At 39.9% G+C, this 18,385-nt stretch overlaps 1 protein-coding gene across 2 annotated transcripts; it reads right to left on the reverse strand.

Moving 5' to 3' along the window:
- Positions 1–4,837: 4,837 nt before the first annotated feature.
- Positions 4,838–18,379, reverse strand: SLC30A4 (solute carrier family 30 member 4). Of its 2 annotated transcripts, XM_003209483.3 has the most exons (7): positions 18,270–18,379; positions 13,606–13,752; positions 9,941–10,094; positions 9,487–9,694; positions 9,106–9,211; positions 7,789–7,923; positions 4,838–7,149 (listed from the first exon to the last, which is right to left on the reverse strand). In XM_003209483.3, the coding sequence occupies exons 1-7, from the start codon at positions 18,286–18,288 to the stop codon at positions 6,995–6,997; spliced, it is 924 nt and encodes a 307-aa protein (XP_003209531.3). In that variant the 5' UTR covers positions 18,289–18,379; the 3' UTR covers positions 4,838–6,994. The 2 variants fall into 2 exon arrangements, with proteins under 2 accessions (XP_003209531.3, XP_031411169.1); XM_031555309.1 differs by lacking the exon at positions 13,606–13,752 and having other exon boundaries at positions 18,270–18,375.
- Positions 18,380–18,385: the final 6 nt, after the last annotated feature.

Genomic DNA, 18,385 nt, shown 5'->3' on the forward strand with positions numbered 1-18,385 from the left:
CACTGACATAATATATGCTCCTCTGTAAGAAATACTAAAGCACAAGGGTATTCTGATACTGCAGCTAGATTAGCATTTTGTTGAAGCAATGTGTAATCAGTTATTGAAATTACGAGCTAAGGGAGCTTCTTTATCTTTTTTCGTTTTTTTTTTTATTCTTCACTAAACAGATGAAAGGATGCATGGAACCCAACAGAGAACAGACACATGGGCAACACTTCTCTTCATTATTATCTTATATACTCTTTATTGATCCAGAAATGTTGGTGTGTTCCATGGTTGGCTGCATGGTGATGTAAAGGAGTTCAAAGTGTTCGGGTTGCAGTATGGAGCTCAGTTTTATCTGTTTTGTTTGGATTTTAGTTGCCAACACCCTTTTGTACACAAACACACCTTGTATCACCAACGAAGTATGAACTACTTTAAAGAAAGTCACTGCAGTATGAATGGCTCCCCACTGAGCCATGGCAGTCGATGGGCCAAGCAGTAAGATCTCATCTTGGTGTGTGACCCTTGCTCTGTGAGCTGCTTCTTTCTAGCTAATTCTGTAAGAGGTAGAGGAACTTCCTTCTAGGAGAGGTACAACTTCTCCCCTTCCTTCAGAGAAATCTCAAGTGTAATAATTCTGAGAGAGAAACAGTGACATTCAGGTGTCACTGCTCACTTACAAAGACAGCTCACTGATCTAATATAGTAAGATACATTGTATGGCTATCAACAAGTGAATGTATCTAAAACCTGTCTTTGTTTACAGCTTTTTGTAGGTACCCTTGTATGCACCCTTTAACATTTGATATGCAAGGAGTTGCTTGCTGTTATATTTTCTATGAAATGCCTTGACCTTTGCTCCGTGGCAAGTCCAAGCAGCAAGGATGCCTTAAGACTATCATAATTTGTTCCATCAAAGTTAAATTTAAACAATTATCAAAGCACTAAGAAACCAGTCTGTGCAACCAGTTGGGCAGCTTCAGTTCCTGATTGATGTTGTGTTCTCTGCAGAAGCTTGGAAAATACAGAATTGCTTAATAGATTGAAGAAATGAAAGAAGACTTTACAGGAAGGAAGATGTGGTTCTGCATTGTTCCGCCTCTGTGTGAAGCCTTTTGGGCTAGATTAAACAACAGTAGCAATTGTAGCAGTGTAAGCACTGCAAGTAGTTCTTCGTATTTACCTCTGTTTTTCCCTAATTTGAAGAAAAATTACTACTTTGTGTACAGCTTTGCTTCAAAGTGTCATCAGACCATTTATTTTAATAATAAAACTTTTAAAAGAGTTGTTAAGGTAACATTAATTCAGCACTCTGTAGAAAACGATGGCTTGCATGATAAGTAGTGTTGTTTACATTAATGAATCTACTTTGTTCTAATTGCATTTGATAACCTTACCCACAGTCAATTTCCAGTCATAGAAAAGTTCTATTGCACACCTGGAACTGCAGGAAGGCAATTCTCTGTACCCTTTGGGTATTATTTGTATAGAACTTTAAAGAAGTATCTTTAATCTTCCCCAGTAATCAATCAGCAAATCAGCATTTTGCTTATGCTTTTCCTTATTACTCCCCTGATCGAGTGACATCCCATTAAACAGCACTCCTTCCTGGTGGCTGCGGGCAGGGCACCATCTCCTGGTGAGCCGGAGAAAGGCCTCGAATACCTGCCTGTGCTGTTCGATGTCAGACATGTTCTTGTCGTGGGCTGGGAGAGAAGACCACATGGAATCTATGAAAATAACGAGTACCTGTATTCCAGGTTCAAATATTCACCAAAATCTCAGCTGTGAAAATGTTTCATTATGGTATTTTTCCTCAAAAACGCGCTTTGAATTTAAAAGGCCATTTACTATTATCAAGTATCTTTTTATTTGCACCTCATCAATTCCCTTGAGGACTTATTAACTAAGTTCTGTGTGTGTTATAGGAAAAGCAAGGGAGTTGGGATCTCTCCATGCACATGAGCCAAAAGAGAATGTTGCTGCTTGGCTCCTCACATCAATTATTCTGCTGCACCAAAATCCCTGCACGTATCAGTACTGCCCAGAGTGTGGAACATCCTCTGGACAGGTAGCCTCACTTGGCTTCACATACCCCTGTGTTTTGGAGGCTCACATCCCTGAAACTTATTTTTCCAGCAGGTATCACAGTAAGGAAATTAGAAAGCTGACATATGGACAAGAATGTGCTTGTGTTTACAAAATGGCTCATTATTTCAACAGAAATGGTTGCTGCAAAAGGTGTGCATGCTTCACAGCTTTAACTGAACGGTTGCCTTGTGCACTTAGCACTGGCAGTGTTCAAAGGAAAAAATGATATTGAGAAAAAAGCAGTCTAGGAAAAGGTAAAGGAGTAATACAATTGTTTTGAGTTGTCTTTATTTTGCAGCTGTAAGCACAGAAAGCAGGTGTCCCTGCATTCTAAGAGCAGAATGCCATGCTATCTGGATGGCACTAAAAGGAAAGGAGCGGCGTTTATTTTACCAGCTTCTAAAGCCGTCAGGTACTTCACAGATGGAAAGGACACACATCATCCTTCCTGGAGCCTTCCATGGAAATGGGATGAGAAGAGCAGAGAGAAGGGGGGTTCCCAAAGCACAGCAGCATTTAGCATCCAGTATGTCCTCTTCAAAGAGGAAGGAGGAGAAGATGGAGGTGGATTTAGGGAGATAGGACGGATGGGGAGGACTTTGGTTTTTGTGTACAAAGGAAATCAAGAAGCTTCAGAGTAGCTCTTCCGTATCAGTTTGCAATTTGGAGGCTAGAAGACAGATCATACAGAGAGCAAAGAGGAACTGGACTTCAGGTGAGCACGTACATGAACAGAATGGAAGAAAGGAGGCCTTGTAGTTGTTTTTGGATGTTTTGCACCCATAAACCTCACCCACACAAGCTGCACATACACAGGGTGCTGACTGGACATAAGTGAAGCTGTGGAGAAAGCAGAGTATTGCAAAAAAACGGAGTGAGAAAAGCAAAGTGACTTAGAGGCAGCGTAACGTAAGCTTGAGCTAGGTGTGCTAACCCGGGACAATAGGATGTGCTTGGAGCAACCAGTGAGAAAAGTGACAATACCATTTTGGATTTTGAAGACCAGGTTCAGGTATGACAATGTACATAGTAATTCTGCTGGTATAGAAGGAAATGTGGTCAGTATTGAAAGGTTTAAATGCCAACACAATTTAGAAAAGAAAATCAGGATTAAGCAAAGAAAGCAAATGAGTTTCCATTAATTTCTTTTTAGGGTAAGAATAGTTCAGGATATAATAGTGGGATGCGAGGGCTTGCAGCCTGCTTATTGGCTTTCACGAGTAGTTGGAGAGCAGCTTGAATCAGTGATTGAGCACCTGGTGGGAAGGCAGGGGCACCCAGGGGAGCTCAGGTGCTTGCAATGCAATGCAATGTATCTGAGTGACTGGAAGGGGTGCAGTCAGGATCCACCCCTTCCCAGACCTCATTTAAGGGCTGGCAGCAGAGGCAAGGGGATTTTGCTGGAGTTTCTTGCCTACCTGATGCTTTCTGGAGGTAAGCAGATTTTTTTTTTCCTTTATTTTTTGTGGCTGTTGCATTTGAGCAAATCCTCACTTGCTGCAGCCTAGGACCTTGCTGCTCTGCTGTCATTGCTGTGCTTTCTATCATGTTACAGTTGTCATTAAAGTTGTATCTGTGGTTCAAGATAGGATGTGTGAAAATCACAGCTCAGGATGAATTTCTTCTATATTGATTGCAATAGGTGGCACAATTCTCACAGATTTTTAGCTGTTTGGTCACCTATAGCAATCTGGCATAGCTCTGGAAAGCAGAGAAGCTTGCTGTGGAAGCCTCTGGTCTTAGGCATCTATTGGATAGACTAATCATAAAAAGTAAACATGTTCTTATTTCCTACAGAGGGGTTTCCTGTGGAGATAGAGACATATAGAAGCACGTAACATGTAAATGATCTTGTGAGGGTGAGAGGAAATAAACCAGATGTGCTGCAGAGCTGGTTAGAGAGGCACCAGACCTGATTCTTATTCCTAATAATGCTATGCTTCTCTAAGGTGGTACTCAAAATGACCCTTCAATATCCGTAAAGATAACTTGACTTCTTTCATCGACACCTCACGCTTCTTAGAGTACAGATGTTAATGCGTATTTAACCATACATTCCCAGCAGCTACATTGCAAAGTAATGTTATTTTCTGCATACTTTTCTGTTCCACAGAAGTATACTAATTACTCTTACTTGATTAGATTTATAGTTCTGTTGTGTGCTCTTCCATCACTAGGGGAATTGCAAATTAAGTGTATTCCTTTTGATGTTGATTAGTAATGAATTCAGTGTTGGGCTCTCATGTGAAATGCAGCAGTGCCAGACAACTTTTGCCCTTTTGACCAAGAAAACAAATTAGAGGTGGACCACGTAGATGTAACTATCCATGTGAGTTTAGTTAGGCTTTAAAATAGGCAATCTACGTTATGAGAATCTCCCGAGTAGCCTCATTGATTCTTGTCTCCTAGATTCAGATTTCATATTGTTGTTTTTTCTCTGAAGTCTTTCCAGTTAGTGTGCAGGCTGTGATAACAAGGGCCTTCAAGCGTGATTGAAGGTCAGGAATGCCTTGCAGTTGCTGTATAACTGTTCCTTCACCATAATTTGTCAGCTCATATTTTCTGAAGTTCTGTTACTGCATGGGAAACAAGAAAACTTAAGTTTTTCTACTGAAGAGGGAGCCATAGCTCATTCTAAGCAGTGTTACCAAGCTGAGTTAAGCTTGAGTGTTCATAGGCACTCTGAAAAAGAACTGCTGTAAGAATCAAAGAAGGCGGCAAGAGATCTCAATGCAAATAAATATTTTAAGACACAGTGTGAAGTTTAATAATTGATTTAATAAAACCCACAATAAAGCAACACATTTCTGCTTTTTCTTCAATTAAACAAAAGTATAGTAAATCATTACAATAAAAAAACTCCAAATACATTACATGTCTACCATACTTCAACTTCTAATTACATCAACTGTAAATCCCAAGTTAATTAAAACCTGTTGAGTATTAGTATGTGCAAAATACCTGTTGTGGTGGGAGGTGTTTGCTTGTTTTTAGGGAAGTTCTAAGAACGGGATGCACGTTTTTCATTAACTCTGATATGGCTTAATCAGTGGTAATGTTTGTATTGAAGCATTAACTTTCCAAGTATAGTGTTCCTTTGTGTCTGAGTTGTATGTACTTCCAAGCTATACTCAAGTGTTCCCATTTCTTGCCAGAACAAATACAAACATAGTCCGGTGTTATTAATACTATGTTGTGAGTTTTCACCTCTGCAAATTTATCATGAGGTCCCTATCTTATTCAAAAGAGAAAACAAGCCAAGACTGTTGCTACCAGTTGTAGATATAAATCACCCTGATGAATATGTGAAACCCTATCAAGTTTCGAGACAATAGCTTATGTATTCACAACTGAGTATCACCGTATCCATTACTGGTCCAAAACTTTCCTTTCTGTTCCACATACAGAAATACTTTCGACGTCAGCTGAAGCTTTGCGTGAAGACCAAAGTGCAGAATAAACAAAAAATACTCAAAGTTCTCTCCATGTATTGAACACTGCAGGTCATTCTTGTTGCCCTTGGCTTCAATGCTAGTAATGTCAGCAACAGGTATAAAACATGAGCCTGGATGTATGGTAGATTGGCAGCAGGTAGAAGGCTTATTTTATTGTCCTGCATACATTCAAATTACAGGGATTAAGCTATGAGGCAAAGTAATTCAGTTTAGTGGACTTTGAAGCATCAGGATGAAAAAAGTCTTTTCAAATTGCTTTGATTCTCAATAAATAAGAAACCACCTTTCTGCCTCTGTAGGTTGCTGTGATAGCATTGTCCAGTGTGCGTGAGGTCACTGAGCTTGCTTGGATTTCATCTTATTCATAGAGCTCAGTAGTGCTGTGGTACTGGCTGTCCTGTGAGAATACTGCCATCCTGTTCTCACAGCAAAGATGAATAGGTCAGAGATCCAAGAGTGAGGGAACACTACATCTAAAACTGCTGCTCCTCCCTTGCCTTTTAGTACATTTAAGTATTTTGCACATTTGTAGATTGGATTTGAGAGTACCTTCATGTCGAGCATAGTTCCTATCATTTTATTTTTTTTCAACAAAGCAATCATGGAAAATGTTCAGTTACAGCACATGTATTAATTATAATTAGAATGCATGCTAATTAACTGGCCTTCTAATGTGAATCAAATGCTGGTTTAGACATTCAAAATTATTAATAAATTTCATCTTACAACTCAAAAATTTGTAAAATAAATAACCTCCTTCTAAAGTATAAACCCTATTCTAAAATACATTACAGATAACCAATCACTGAGAACACTTTGAGTCCAGTGCTGGGTCTCCAGTTTAACAACAGAGGTTTGGGCAAGGATCTTTCTGTTTGGATCTGTGAACATCCAGATTAAAGCTAAGTTTCTGGTCTGGTTATGGTAAATCCTGTGTTTTGCAAAATCTCCAGCAAGACAGTTTAGAAAAGAATTCAGCTAGCACTGCATGCATTGTAATTTAAAATACTGTATGAAAATTAGTATTGTAAAAATACTGTCTGATGAATTTGGAGATCATAATGTATGGAACCCTGGCATGATCAATAATATTACAAATGTTAATTGAAATACTGAATACTCGATGCTCCGTTTGGAGTGCAGGTACTTCTGTGGTACACAAAAGACAATTTCTAAATGTAATTGGTGAGGTATCTGCAGAACCATGTTGCAGTTCGTAAACAATCTGAAAACAACTTTGTCTCAAAACCGTAATAAATTTAATAAACCAGCACGAGGGAGAGAATGAAATACATGTTCTGTAGGGCAACCACTGCACTTCTTGCAGCACCAGTTCTCCCTGCTGCATGTTAAATGGTACAAATCCACATATTAATTATTACCATTCACTTTGAATTTATTGCTCTCAGTCTTTGACTACAAGATAAAGAATAAGGCAGCAGTTCCCAAAACACATGAGATTAGGCACTGGAACTCTGACAACTTGTGCAGGTTTTGCTTGTTTCCTGTTTGTAACTCTGAAGCTGGACAGAACACTTGTACATTCCAAACGTGTTCAACAGCAGTTGTCTGGCCTTGAACTGAACTTCCTCCCATTTAGATGAGCTACCAGGAACTAGAAAAACCAGGAAAAGATTTCATAATTTTCATAATATTCAATCCTTAATAAAACTGACAATCCAACTGTCTTTGTATTTACCACATGGTCTTACCAACTCGGATGTCTTTATTCAAACTCCCTCATTAATTTTCTATTGTTCTGTGGCTGTGAGACACTATATACACATCTTTATCTTTTATCTGGAACCGTATCTAGATAAAACTGTCTCTGTTAAATAGGGGTATGGAGAAAGCTTTCTTTCTATCAATATAGAAATATCAATATATCACTATCAGCATGTTTTGGCAACATGTTTAACTTTCCACAGATCAGATCCTTCCATTAGGGAATTTCTGAAGAGAAGTACTTAACCCCATCAAATAGGGGGGAAAAAAAAAAATTATCTACTGGATCAGTATGTCTCAGCATAAATGTATTTTCTTTCTTTGCCTTTCATTTAGGCCTTGTCCTCGTGGGTTAAGTTTCTGTATCTCACTGTACAAAATCATAAACAATAGATTTTTTTTTCCCAGAATGCTATTTCCTGGATGTGAGTACGTAAGAATATAAAGATAAGAGAGAAAGTGGTTTGAGTTTTGTCATCTGCCTCACCCCTGGCTGGACTGAATCTAAAACTGTCATATAGCAGCTTACCTAATTGCAAGTGGACTATGGCAGTTGTTTTTCCTGCAGTGAGAGACCAAACATTTAGATCTTCTATAGAATAAACATCTTCAATTTTCATCAAGTCTTCTTTAATACGATCCACGTTTAAATGCCTCGGAACTCCTGTGATACCAAACAGAAGATAAAACTGACTGTCTCCCGCAAAATCTGTAGTCTTTCAAATCAAATATCATGACAACTTTCAAAATATTGTTTTATATATATATTTCTTGCAAGTCCATTCTCTGGAGCTCCTGAGTACTAGTTGGAAAAGCTCTGTGACACTCACTAAGACCACCTTTCATCACTGTAATAACATCATTAATTCAGACATCTTTATAACAGCTGGGATGCAAACAGGTACAACTAAAACATCTGGAATTCAATACCCCATTAGTTTGCTTTATCTATTCAGCTCAATCTCAGCTGTTGCCTTGGAGCTAAATGAAATTTAAGTGTATTTTACCATTTTTCGTCTTCACAGTGAAATTCCATTTTTTTTTTCTTTTCCTAAATGACAAAAGCATTTTGCATTGAAGATTTTGAATTTTTTGATTGCTGACTTCTGCAATAATTCATATGAAACAGAGGGGATGGTGCAGGTAAAAACAAGGATTTTTTTTCTCATCCCTACAAGAAAGTATTGGATTAAGCAGTAACATGGGCAGGTTAGTTACAATAATGCAAAGAATATTGCTGGCATTCTTCCCTTTAAGTCACCACAAGAGGTCAAAAGTTAAGCTTATGTGTGTTCTGCTGCTTTTTTTCTTCCTTTTCATATTCGTTTTTACTTCCAGTCTTGTCTGACATGCAAGCAATACTATGAATCTGTCTCCTCCTTTTATGTGTGTTCACGTTAACTTTAAAGTAATTACACAAAGTGTGTAGCTGAGACCGGGCAGACATCTACTTATTTTAGCTGAAAGCTTTATAAATTTTACTTCTACTGTCTCATGATGGTAAACTGTGAGCAGTGCTAAGACCTGTGTCATTCTGGTAAAGGTCAAAGACTCTTGAAGACTGCTGCAACTTAGATGAGCCAGCAAGAACTGAAATCCTAAAGCAAGATCAACAAATTCCAGACACAGCCCACGTTGCTGGAGATGGTGGTTGTGATGTCAAAGTGCCAGTGGTTCATTTGACATATAGAATCACAGAAGGCCTGGGTTGAAAAGGACCACAATGATCATATAGTTTCAACCCCCTGCTATGTGCAGGGTAGCCAACCACCAGACCAGGCTGCCCAGAGCCACATCCAGCCTGGCCTTGAAACACATGAAACACTGCACACTGTGAGGATCTTACCTTCCAAAATTATAACTCCTGTATCACACAGAATTCGGACTGTTGTGAAAACCACCAGTATGGAAAACACGTATGTACAAATAGGATCAGCAATCTTGTATTCTGGCTGGAAAGGAAGGTCCAAAGTGTTAAAAAGATACATGAAAGTAAATTTATTTATAAAAACGTAACTCAGAAATAGTTACTTAGAACTACAACTTCTGTGAATATTTCTTTGAATAATTACATAATACATAACAGTCTCTGTTTATTTTGCATGACTATATGAAGCTTATAATAGAACATAAAGTATACCATTTTCATTGCTTAGAAAAATAAGTCCATTTTAATGCAGTAACTACAGTTGAAACAACCTTGCCTCAAAGATTAGCCATTCCTTACCTTGAAACGTATGATGTACGCAGCTACAAGCACACCAATGCTTTGTACCAGGTCCCCAAGGGCGTGCACAAATGCTGCTCTCACTGCAAGGCTGCTGTGTCCATGGCCACTGCTGCGAGCTGTGCTGGGAGAGTTTGACTGAGGTACATGGGAGTGAGGGTGGGAGTGGGAATGAAGGTGTCCAGATTGATTCAGCAAAAAACCCATTCTGAAATTGGAAAAAGAAAAATGCTCCAAGAAACAGGCTTGAGAGTTGGGTGGGTGTTTTTTGTGATTCATGTTTAATTTCTTTAATTGAGAACAAAACAAAAAGAGGTATCATTTCCTGTCTTGTTTTATGAGGAGGAAGAGGTCCAGCAAAATGACATCCCATGACAAAGTTACAGGCTATTAATGAATTAACAGCTTATTCAAAATATATTTGAGTGTCAATGGAGAGAAAGGGAGATCTTACATTAAGTTAACTGCAACACCAACAGCTGCTGTGATCAGCATGATATCGCCATTTATTTCATAGTCCATGTGGATTGTTCTCTGAACAGCTTCATACAACAGGAATGCCATAAGGATATAGACCAGCAACACACTAATGATGGCTGACAATACTTCTGCAAACAGAAAGGAAAAAACATCATAAAAGTGAGTCTCAGGTCTACTTCTATTTCCTATTTGTACTATGGACAGATCTTCACGTGTCTGACAGTACTAATGAACAGCAAGTAAACCATAAGTAACATCCACAAATAAGATTAATCATAGAACCACAGTATTAAGCTAGATTTACAGATGACACACATCCTTTTGTGTTCACTGTCACTGATCAGATGGATCTCTTAACGTTCCTCTGTGAAGTTAAAGATCAGGGTTGGAATTTCTTTGCAGTGAATTCTAACTGTTGTTCTCCCCTCTGGTCCCATACATTTTGCCCTTATGCATTCCCCAGGAATCAGCTATTAGTCAGCCCATAGCAGAAAGAATATTGATTGAAGAACTTTTTTCATCAAATAAAGGCATGATTACAATACTGAACATGTGTTTCACAGCATCAGAATGATTTGATCCATCGACCAAATTGGTGACATCACTGTGGGAGAAGAAACTCACACCAATGCAGTCAGCTGCTCAGCAGTGCGTCAGTGCCTGGATGAGCACCAGCATTACCAGGCAATAACGAGGCCTTGAAAGGCAACTATCATAATCCCTGATTTCAGAACAATGTGGAATCCTAGAAACATCCACACAAGTGGAAGCTTTCTTTACAAAGCAGGCAGATTATTCAGGACAACAGCCATTATTTATGTATTTAAGGCATTTCTTCAGTTTGCAGAACGTTTGTTGTTGTTGGTTGAATTTGTTAATCTGTAGTACGCTGGTATTTAACAGAGAAATAACATACTGTAGTTTTACAACCTAAAAGCAGATTTTCTGCAGTGGAAGCCAGTGTGTTCTTTGCAGTAGCTTTTACAGAGTCATTATCATGTTGACATTATAGATTTGTGCTAAGGTCTTTCACTTGTGAAATGAAGTATGCACTGTATCAATGGTCTGATGGATATGTCAGTACTGACGCTGTCTCTGCAGCAGTGGAAAGATGCCAAGTTCCCTATCTGTGTTTAGATCTGCTCAGTGTCTTTCTGAGAAGGAGGTATCTCCACTTGGTGAAAGAGCTATTTTTGGCTTAAAGAATATAATTCTTTTCAGACAAGACTGCAATTTTCATTTTTTTCATCTTGACTTCTCTAGCTCATTGCTGGATCTGTCAGCTTCCCTTTCACCACAGAAAATGGAAGAAACTAAAGATGGAGCATACATATTATATATTCAAAAAACAAAAAGCAGAGCTTTCTGTTGGAATTTGAATAGGCAACCAAGAGGCCTGCTGTCTTTACAAAGCAGCATTTATGGGTACTCGTGTGACAATTCATGATTCTGCAAACAAAAGTGAAAAGGAGCACTGGAAAACTATTTACTGGCGCATTTTAGTGCTTAGTGCATGTCCAGATTACCTTAAAATGCAATGCAAAGCAGACTGGTTATGAGGCAGTTCTAGTGCATACTCCCAGCTTTAAGCAGATGCAAGTTTTTTTTTCTGTGACAGATGCTCTATCCGTACCCTATTTTTAACATTCTGTCATGCTTTAACATCTCATGATATGCAGGCTACTGATGAGATCACATTTTGCTGACAAGCTTCTTACTGTACATGATATTTGGAAAAATGTATTACAGCAAACATGTAGCCCAAACTCAGCACTGTTCTACTGCCAGTGTTCAGTGATGTGTGAAACTGTGTGCTCAGGCCACAATGTTCAGAGAGGGTGCCTAAAATCAGGCAAATAAGCTTCTCAAAAAACCACGTGTGTACTGTCATTTTTCAACCATCCCATCATCAGCATTCACAGGGCCCAGATCAATGTTTTGAGGGTTTCTTGCAGAATCCTTATCAATCTCTCCTTCCTCACTGCAGCCACAGAAGCTCTCTTCCCACCCTCCCAGGCTCTAGTCCTTTTCTTCCTACACAGATCACTATGCTGTCGCTGCTAACACAGAATGGATGAGTAGAAAGGGGCCTCTGGTCTAGTCGAGTGCCCTTCCCAAAACAGGACCAAGAAGAGCAGGCTGCTCCGGGCTGTTGGGTTGGGAGCATTTCCAGCAAGCGAGATTCCATGACTGGTCTGGGCAACCTCAGCTGGTGTCTGACAACCTCCTGTCACTGGACAGCAGATAAAGAGGAGGAATTGCTGCAGGAGTGAGAAGTCACTCCCTCTATTACCCAGGGAAAAAATGATGGGTGATATAGATACGGGCCACCACTGGATCAATCTGGTTGGTACTTTTTTTGGCAATAAAATGAAGAAAAAAGTTGGGGATTTTTTTGCTGGTTTGTTTTTAAAGTAAGGTGGCAGAAATCCAAAGGGATTCCTGTTTGCAGAGTGCTATGGAGATCCTGAATTAGTTAGTGAAAATTTATAAAACTGAGTAATATATGATAAAACTTTTTTTTTTTCCTTAAGAACCATTTCTGTTATAGGGCTATGTCATGTTCTTTCTTTGTACTATTTGATTTTTGAAGAGTTACAAATACATAAACTGCTCAAACTATTTTTAAATGAGGTTAAGGTATGTCTACATGCTAGCAAACATCCTTGTGGAAAGCATGAACAAATGCCAGGGGCATACCTGCAAGGTCAGGTTTCAGTATTGGAGGGAACTCTCATCACAAAATTAAAACTTCTTGAAAGGAAAGTTTGTAATGGGAAATGCTGGCACTGTTAATGCTTTCTTGCTAAAGCCCAAAGATCTTTGCTGGTATACAGTTATGCATTCATGCATTAGTGACTAACTGATGACAAATGACTAGGAGTGATGGAGCTGTTGAATTCTACTGCTGTTCTGGCAGCCATCATAAGAATTAAAAGTAATGGCAGCATGAGAGTTTGAAATTCCTTGAAAAAATACCATATGGAAAGCATAGAGGTAGCAAGCCATAACATCCAAAATGGTCTATTTCATGCAGCATACATTCAAACTTCTGGGAAAGTGCCCACAAGTCAAGACCTTCACCTGTATACTGTAAATTAAGTAATTAATATCCAGTACAGATGGCAACCATGTGAAAGCACCCTTTATCATCAGTATGCTTCCAAATGTGAAGTAATGAGTCTGAAATTACCCTTCCAACATTTAGTACATATTTCTGCTGATGTTTCTTTCTAGAAATACCCAAAATGGGCACAAGTTAAGTAACTTTCTGTACTGGACATGAAAGGACATCTTGATTTCTTCTTTGTGCAAGAAGAATAGTGATTTATGAGACTTCTTGCAGAGCTCTCTGATTCTGCACTCTGTAGAACTTTTTACTTCTGGGAGTTAGCTCAGGATTATTCATTAATCACGTCTCATAGGACTTTGTTTCCAGATGTAGCATTTGTACTGTTCTGATCAAATGATTTATTCCCCTGTGGCAATACATCCCATGTAGTGGATACACAACAAACTGTTAAACCTGAAGTTATTTTTAGGTTTGTTACTGATATCTTTCCAGTTATCTCTTCTTCTAGAATTACATATTTTTAGCATTATTGCTTAAAATACTAGCAAAAGCTGGTATCTACATACCTAGGCGATGAAATCCGAAAGTGAACCTCTTTGTAGGAGACTTTGCAGACAGCCAGAGAGCAAGTAGGGTCAAAATAATACCACTAAGGTCAGTTAACATGTGCAGTGCATCTGTCATAATTGCTAGACTGTTAGCAACATATCCACCTGAAAACAAAGTTGGAACAGTCAAGAGAGATCAGTGATTCTGGATCCTATCCTCATAGCACAACTTTCAGCTACTTATTTTCAGAACACTGCACTAAGTGCATGAGAGTGAGAGTACCACTTATCACTGAGCAGAACTATTTTTTTGCCATTATAATCAACATGCCATGCTATAATTTAAGGCTACCATAGTTAGAAATGCAATGAAGCATGCTTTCCATGAGAGTAGCACAGAAAGGAGTTAGTCCTGTTATTCTGAGACTTCTTGCTTGATAACATTTGCAAACTAGTTTAGTATTTTTTCTGTGTATGTTACTGCATATCTTTAATTGGCTGATGCTTTTTATTTGAACTACAGTTGTTAAATATTTTCACATAATGGAACAAGGACAGAAATCCAGTAACTTGATGGCAGTAATTAACCCCACCCTCTTCTTATTTTGACTGCATTATCTTTTAACCTTCATCATTCCCTGTCCTGGCAGAGATGTATAAATTCTGCTGATGTATATTGCCGACAATAACTTTCACAGCATTTTCCTTTCTTATTTATTACCATATTTTTTTCATAATTATGAGCTGTACGGAGACATACAACATCAGATCGAAGGTCAATATCTTTGTTCCGATTCGACTGCTAAATGCTACCAGAAGGCAGATGGCTGAGAGAGATTTAAACAAAGCACCTCACTCTCAGGCAACCCTTATCCAAATGGGGAGTCAAGGACAGGCAGTGTCGTCTTCCATCTGCATGAAGATAACCCCATTTTCTCAGAAAAGACTACATCTTCAGTGTCAGCACAGCTATTATTTCATTTCTCATTTTACCTTGATATCATTCAAACTGTAGATTCTAGCAAGCGGAGCACGCAGCTGGCATGCCATTTGGCAGGCTTGAGGCTCCAGCCAACATATCTCGAGTACAGGTATCTTTGTACACAATTAAAAGCCTCTTAGTGAAGAGGCTGACCATGGGGAAAGAGCGAAGGGAAATTCACAGCAGGCTGACTGCTTTCAAGATCAGTGAAAAACATGTGTGCATCCATCTATCTGTGAGTGCCCACCTGCAGAATTACGCCCTTCTTCTTAGCCACACACAAACAGCAGGGCTGAACAGGAATTGTTCTGCCTGTAACTACTGACTGCACTCTGTTCCACCTGTTCCTGTCCCCCAGCCCCTTTATTTAGATGTCTCTAAGTCTCAGAATGAAATTTTTTAGAGTTTGAAATTCTTCACAGGCCATCACAGCTCAAAGATAATTTGCTTTCTCACATAATTTCAGAAGACACGCCCTAGGAATGTGCAACTCAGCCTGTTTTATTGTCAGCACAGAAGAAAACAATTTATGTCTAAGGACATTCACTTCAATGCTTTCTGTATATGATCATTTACAGTACGTATGTTAATCCATGAGCATGAAATTCAGAAGTGCTTCAGCCCAAGATAAGCCAACTCCATTTCATCTAGTCTCTTCAGAGACTACATGAACAGAGAATTCAGATATTAAAAGTAGTCTTAATGGAGAATTTGGATTGAGAAAATATCACTGAGATGAATGAAATTCTGAATTTGAAGACTCTCTGTTTCCAACTATATTGGTTCATTGTTTGGTGAAGCACTGCCCAGGGGCTGCTGAAACACAATCAACAACTTGAGGGGGAGAAAACAGGAAAACAGACATCTACGGCTTTTATGAATAGAAGCCACTGTTTTCACCAATCTGTGAAGGACAGCAGTCCTCCTTGTGAATGATCAATTAGAAATCTCTGAACATAACTGAATGCATCAAAAAGCTGTCAAGAAAGGTGACTGGATTTGCACTGTTTTCCATTTCTTCATGCAAAACGGTTCCCACAAAATGATCTGACTTTTACAGTGACTGTTCATCAAATGAAGCAACCAACACTGATGTGGGCTGGATTCATGAGCTTGGCAGTAATTGGAAAAAAACATGCCAATTGAGATTTCACAAAGCAGCTGCTGGAACGCAATTTCCTTCATCTTGATACTGGTACCAGACAGCAGAAAGTTTTCTACCAAATAAACTAATTGTCTGACAGGCTCTTCTGCCTTTCCTGCAGAAATTCAAATATGGCAAAGATAACAGGAAGAGGTCTGTTAATGTCCCACACAGCCAAAGTCTCCCAAATGCTTTGGCTGTAAGTTTGTCCAAAAAGTACCAAAATTTCAAACCAAATGGGTCAGAACTCAACCCTCGGTCAGAGTGAAATACATTGAGCAGGTAGTGTGCTGACCTAGGGCTTGCAGGCTGCTTCTTCACTTACTCTGCTGCTGACTGCCTGCCCTATGACAGGGTATTCACGATAAGACCCACAAAAGTGCACAGATACCCAAGTCCTACTTGTTCTCTCTGGAAGTTGGATGCCTGAATATTTCATGGGTCTGGGCCTCAGCGCTGTCTGCCGCAGCGCCCAAATACTGCACCAGTACTGGTAACCGCATACAGGAACCTGAGAATGATGAGTCCACACACTACAGCAGCAATGCTTCATAAGGAGGAATCAGTCACTCTGACCTGAGCCTGCAGAAGTCCTGGTTGTAAGGGAGAAACAGTTGTATTGAGAAACCTCTCAATACCTATTATTTCTGGAGCTGACCAGGCACTAGATATGGAGATATCTACAACAGTGTGAAAACACAGTCTCTGTGACTTCAGCATCAAGCTGCCAACAGCTCAGGAACATTACTCAGCACCGTGCCCTTCGAATGGACTAAATTCAGTGTGTATCAGAATGCCAATATGAGAACAATTAAATGAAGTCATGCTTACCACAAATGATGTCCAAAGCTGAGAAGCAACACTACACTAACATTAATCCCTCATCAAATTTACCTGAGTTCATGCTGCGCCAAAATCTCAGCCAGAGAAAAAAGAGCCAGAGGGCAAACGAAGGCATTCAACCTGATCCCTGCAAGCCTGAAGCAGAGTGCTGATCTGTGATGAGCTGATGCATTGTGGCAGTGTTACTAATGACTAACCGCACAGTGAAAGCGAGGTGCTGAGAGACAAAGCCACTGTTTTCTCTTAACCCACATTCCTGAAACAAGGCCCAAACAAAACTAGGGTGCAGATGCAGTCAGTTATCTGCTTTCTCTCTGAAAAAAAATGACCATTTCTCCTAGAGCTTTTTATTTTGTTCTATGAATGTGGAACAAACGGTATCATTCTGTGGTACAATACCTGAGGCATCTTTCCTTTAAAGTTATTTGCTTCTGTTTTTTTGGCTGGTGAATTACAGCCACTAAATTCACTAAATTTTCTACTATTTGTACCTGTGTGTTAAAATGTGAGCAATTTAAATGAAATTAGTTGTCAATCATTGTCTGCTGCTAAAAAGTCTGGGCTCAAGTTAACAGCCTGTCTAATGACTGATGGGTGCAGTGCATCCACGTGCAGGCACTGCGCATTGCTCCCTGCTGCTTCAAACCAGCCAAAGTGAAGGAGTTTCAGCATTCTGCAGGTGGCTGAGCAGCCTCAAGTGCTTACACTGAACATCATGGGCACATCCAAAACCAGATGGTACCAGTGCACTAACATTGCATTGATAAGTGATCAAAGATAAATAGTACGCCTCGTAAAAACGGGTAGATAATGGCAAAGGCATAACATTTAACAGTTTAGTTACACATCCAGAGGACTTCCAACTTTAAATTTTATGTTAAGCCCTGTCACTGTAGCCACTAAATACAGTCGTGTTTTGTACAGACTGCGCTATTATGCACAGGTTCTACTTAACCTTATTAGCAAATGACAGCATGCCTTTATGAGAGAGTAATAAAAGTTGAACTTAAGAAGCAGACTCATTCTTCTAGGTAAAACCAGCAGATCTTTTCCAAGTACTAACAACCAAAACCCACAAAGGACGTGATTTAACCAAGGAACTTAACATTGTGAAGTGTTAAAACGCTGCTTGTTCTAACTCTGATCATATGCTTTATGTTTGGTTGGAGCATGCACTGGTCCAGAGCACCGTGGAACATCAGGAAGTTGTGAAGAGAGCACTCTGCACTGCACTGTTGGGCAGTTTGTCTTCTTGGGTGCAAAAACCAGAGTGCCTTGCTGGATCTGACTGCTAAAGATAAATCCCAATATTGGTTTTGTCGTTATGTCAGCGTCACCTTTGGAAACTATTTGCCTGCTGTCCTTGCAAACACAGCAAGACTTTATGGCAATAATTAAAAAACACTGGAGATGAAATTACCCATCCTCCATGCATGCCCGTGTGACAGCACACAGTCCTCCCTTGCCGATCACACCTCAGAAACTTATAGAACAGGAGCAATACAAAGCTGCGAGCCAACAAAATGCCCACTTTGTGCCATCGCCGGGGAAGCGATGAGCTTCAGGTAAGGAACCTGCAAGTTCCCCTTTCTTTCCTCGCACGGAAAGCACGGCTGGACTTCGCTCCCGCTCCCCCCGGGGCTTATCGCTAATCGCTCCGACCTGCAAACGGCTCCCTCCGCAAACGCGTAAAACCGAGGCCGCCCGACTCACCTACGAGCTCCCCCGTCATGAAGAGCAGATAGAGGGCTGCGCCGCCCGTCAGCCGCTTCTTGACGCGCCGCAGCTTGCACAGCTCCCTCCGGCTGCGGCAGCGGCCGCAGGGCTCG

The sequence above is a fragment of the Meleagris gallopavo genome, chromosome 12 (genome assembly GCF_000146605.3).
Source record: "Meleagris gallopavo isolate NT-WF06-2002-E0010 breed Aviagen turkey brand Nicholas breeding stock chromosome 12, Turkey_5.1, whole genome shotgun sequence".
NCBI classification, from domain to species: Eukaryota; Metazoa; Chordata; class Aves; order Galliformes; family Phasianidae; genus Meleagris; species Meleagris gallopavo.

What these genes read in the sequence shown, in the direction of transcription:
- SLC30A4 (XM_003209483.3), bottom strand. An exon ending in TTTCGGATTTCATCGCCTAG is followed by an intron (nt 10,095 to 13,605) that starts GTATGTAGATAC and finishes TTCTGTTTGCAG; the next exon opens with AAGTATTGTCAGCCATCATT. An exon ending in AGGAGTTATAATTTTGGAAG is followed by an intron (nt 7,924 to 9,105) that starts GTAAGATCCTCA and finishes TTGGTATCACAG; the next exon opens with GAGTTCCGAGGCATTTAAAC.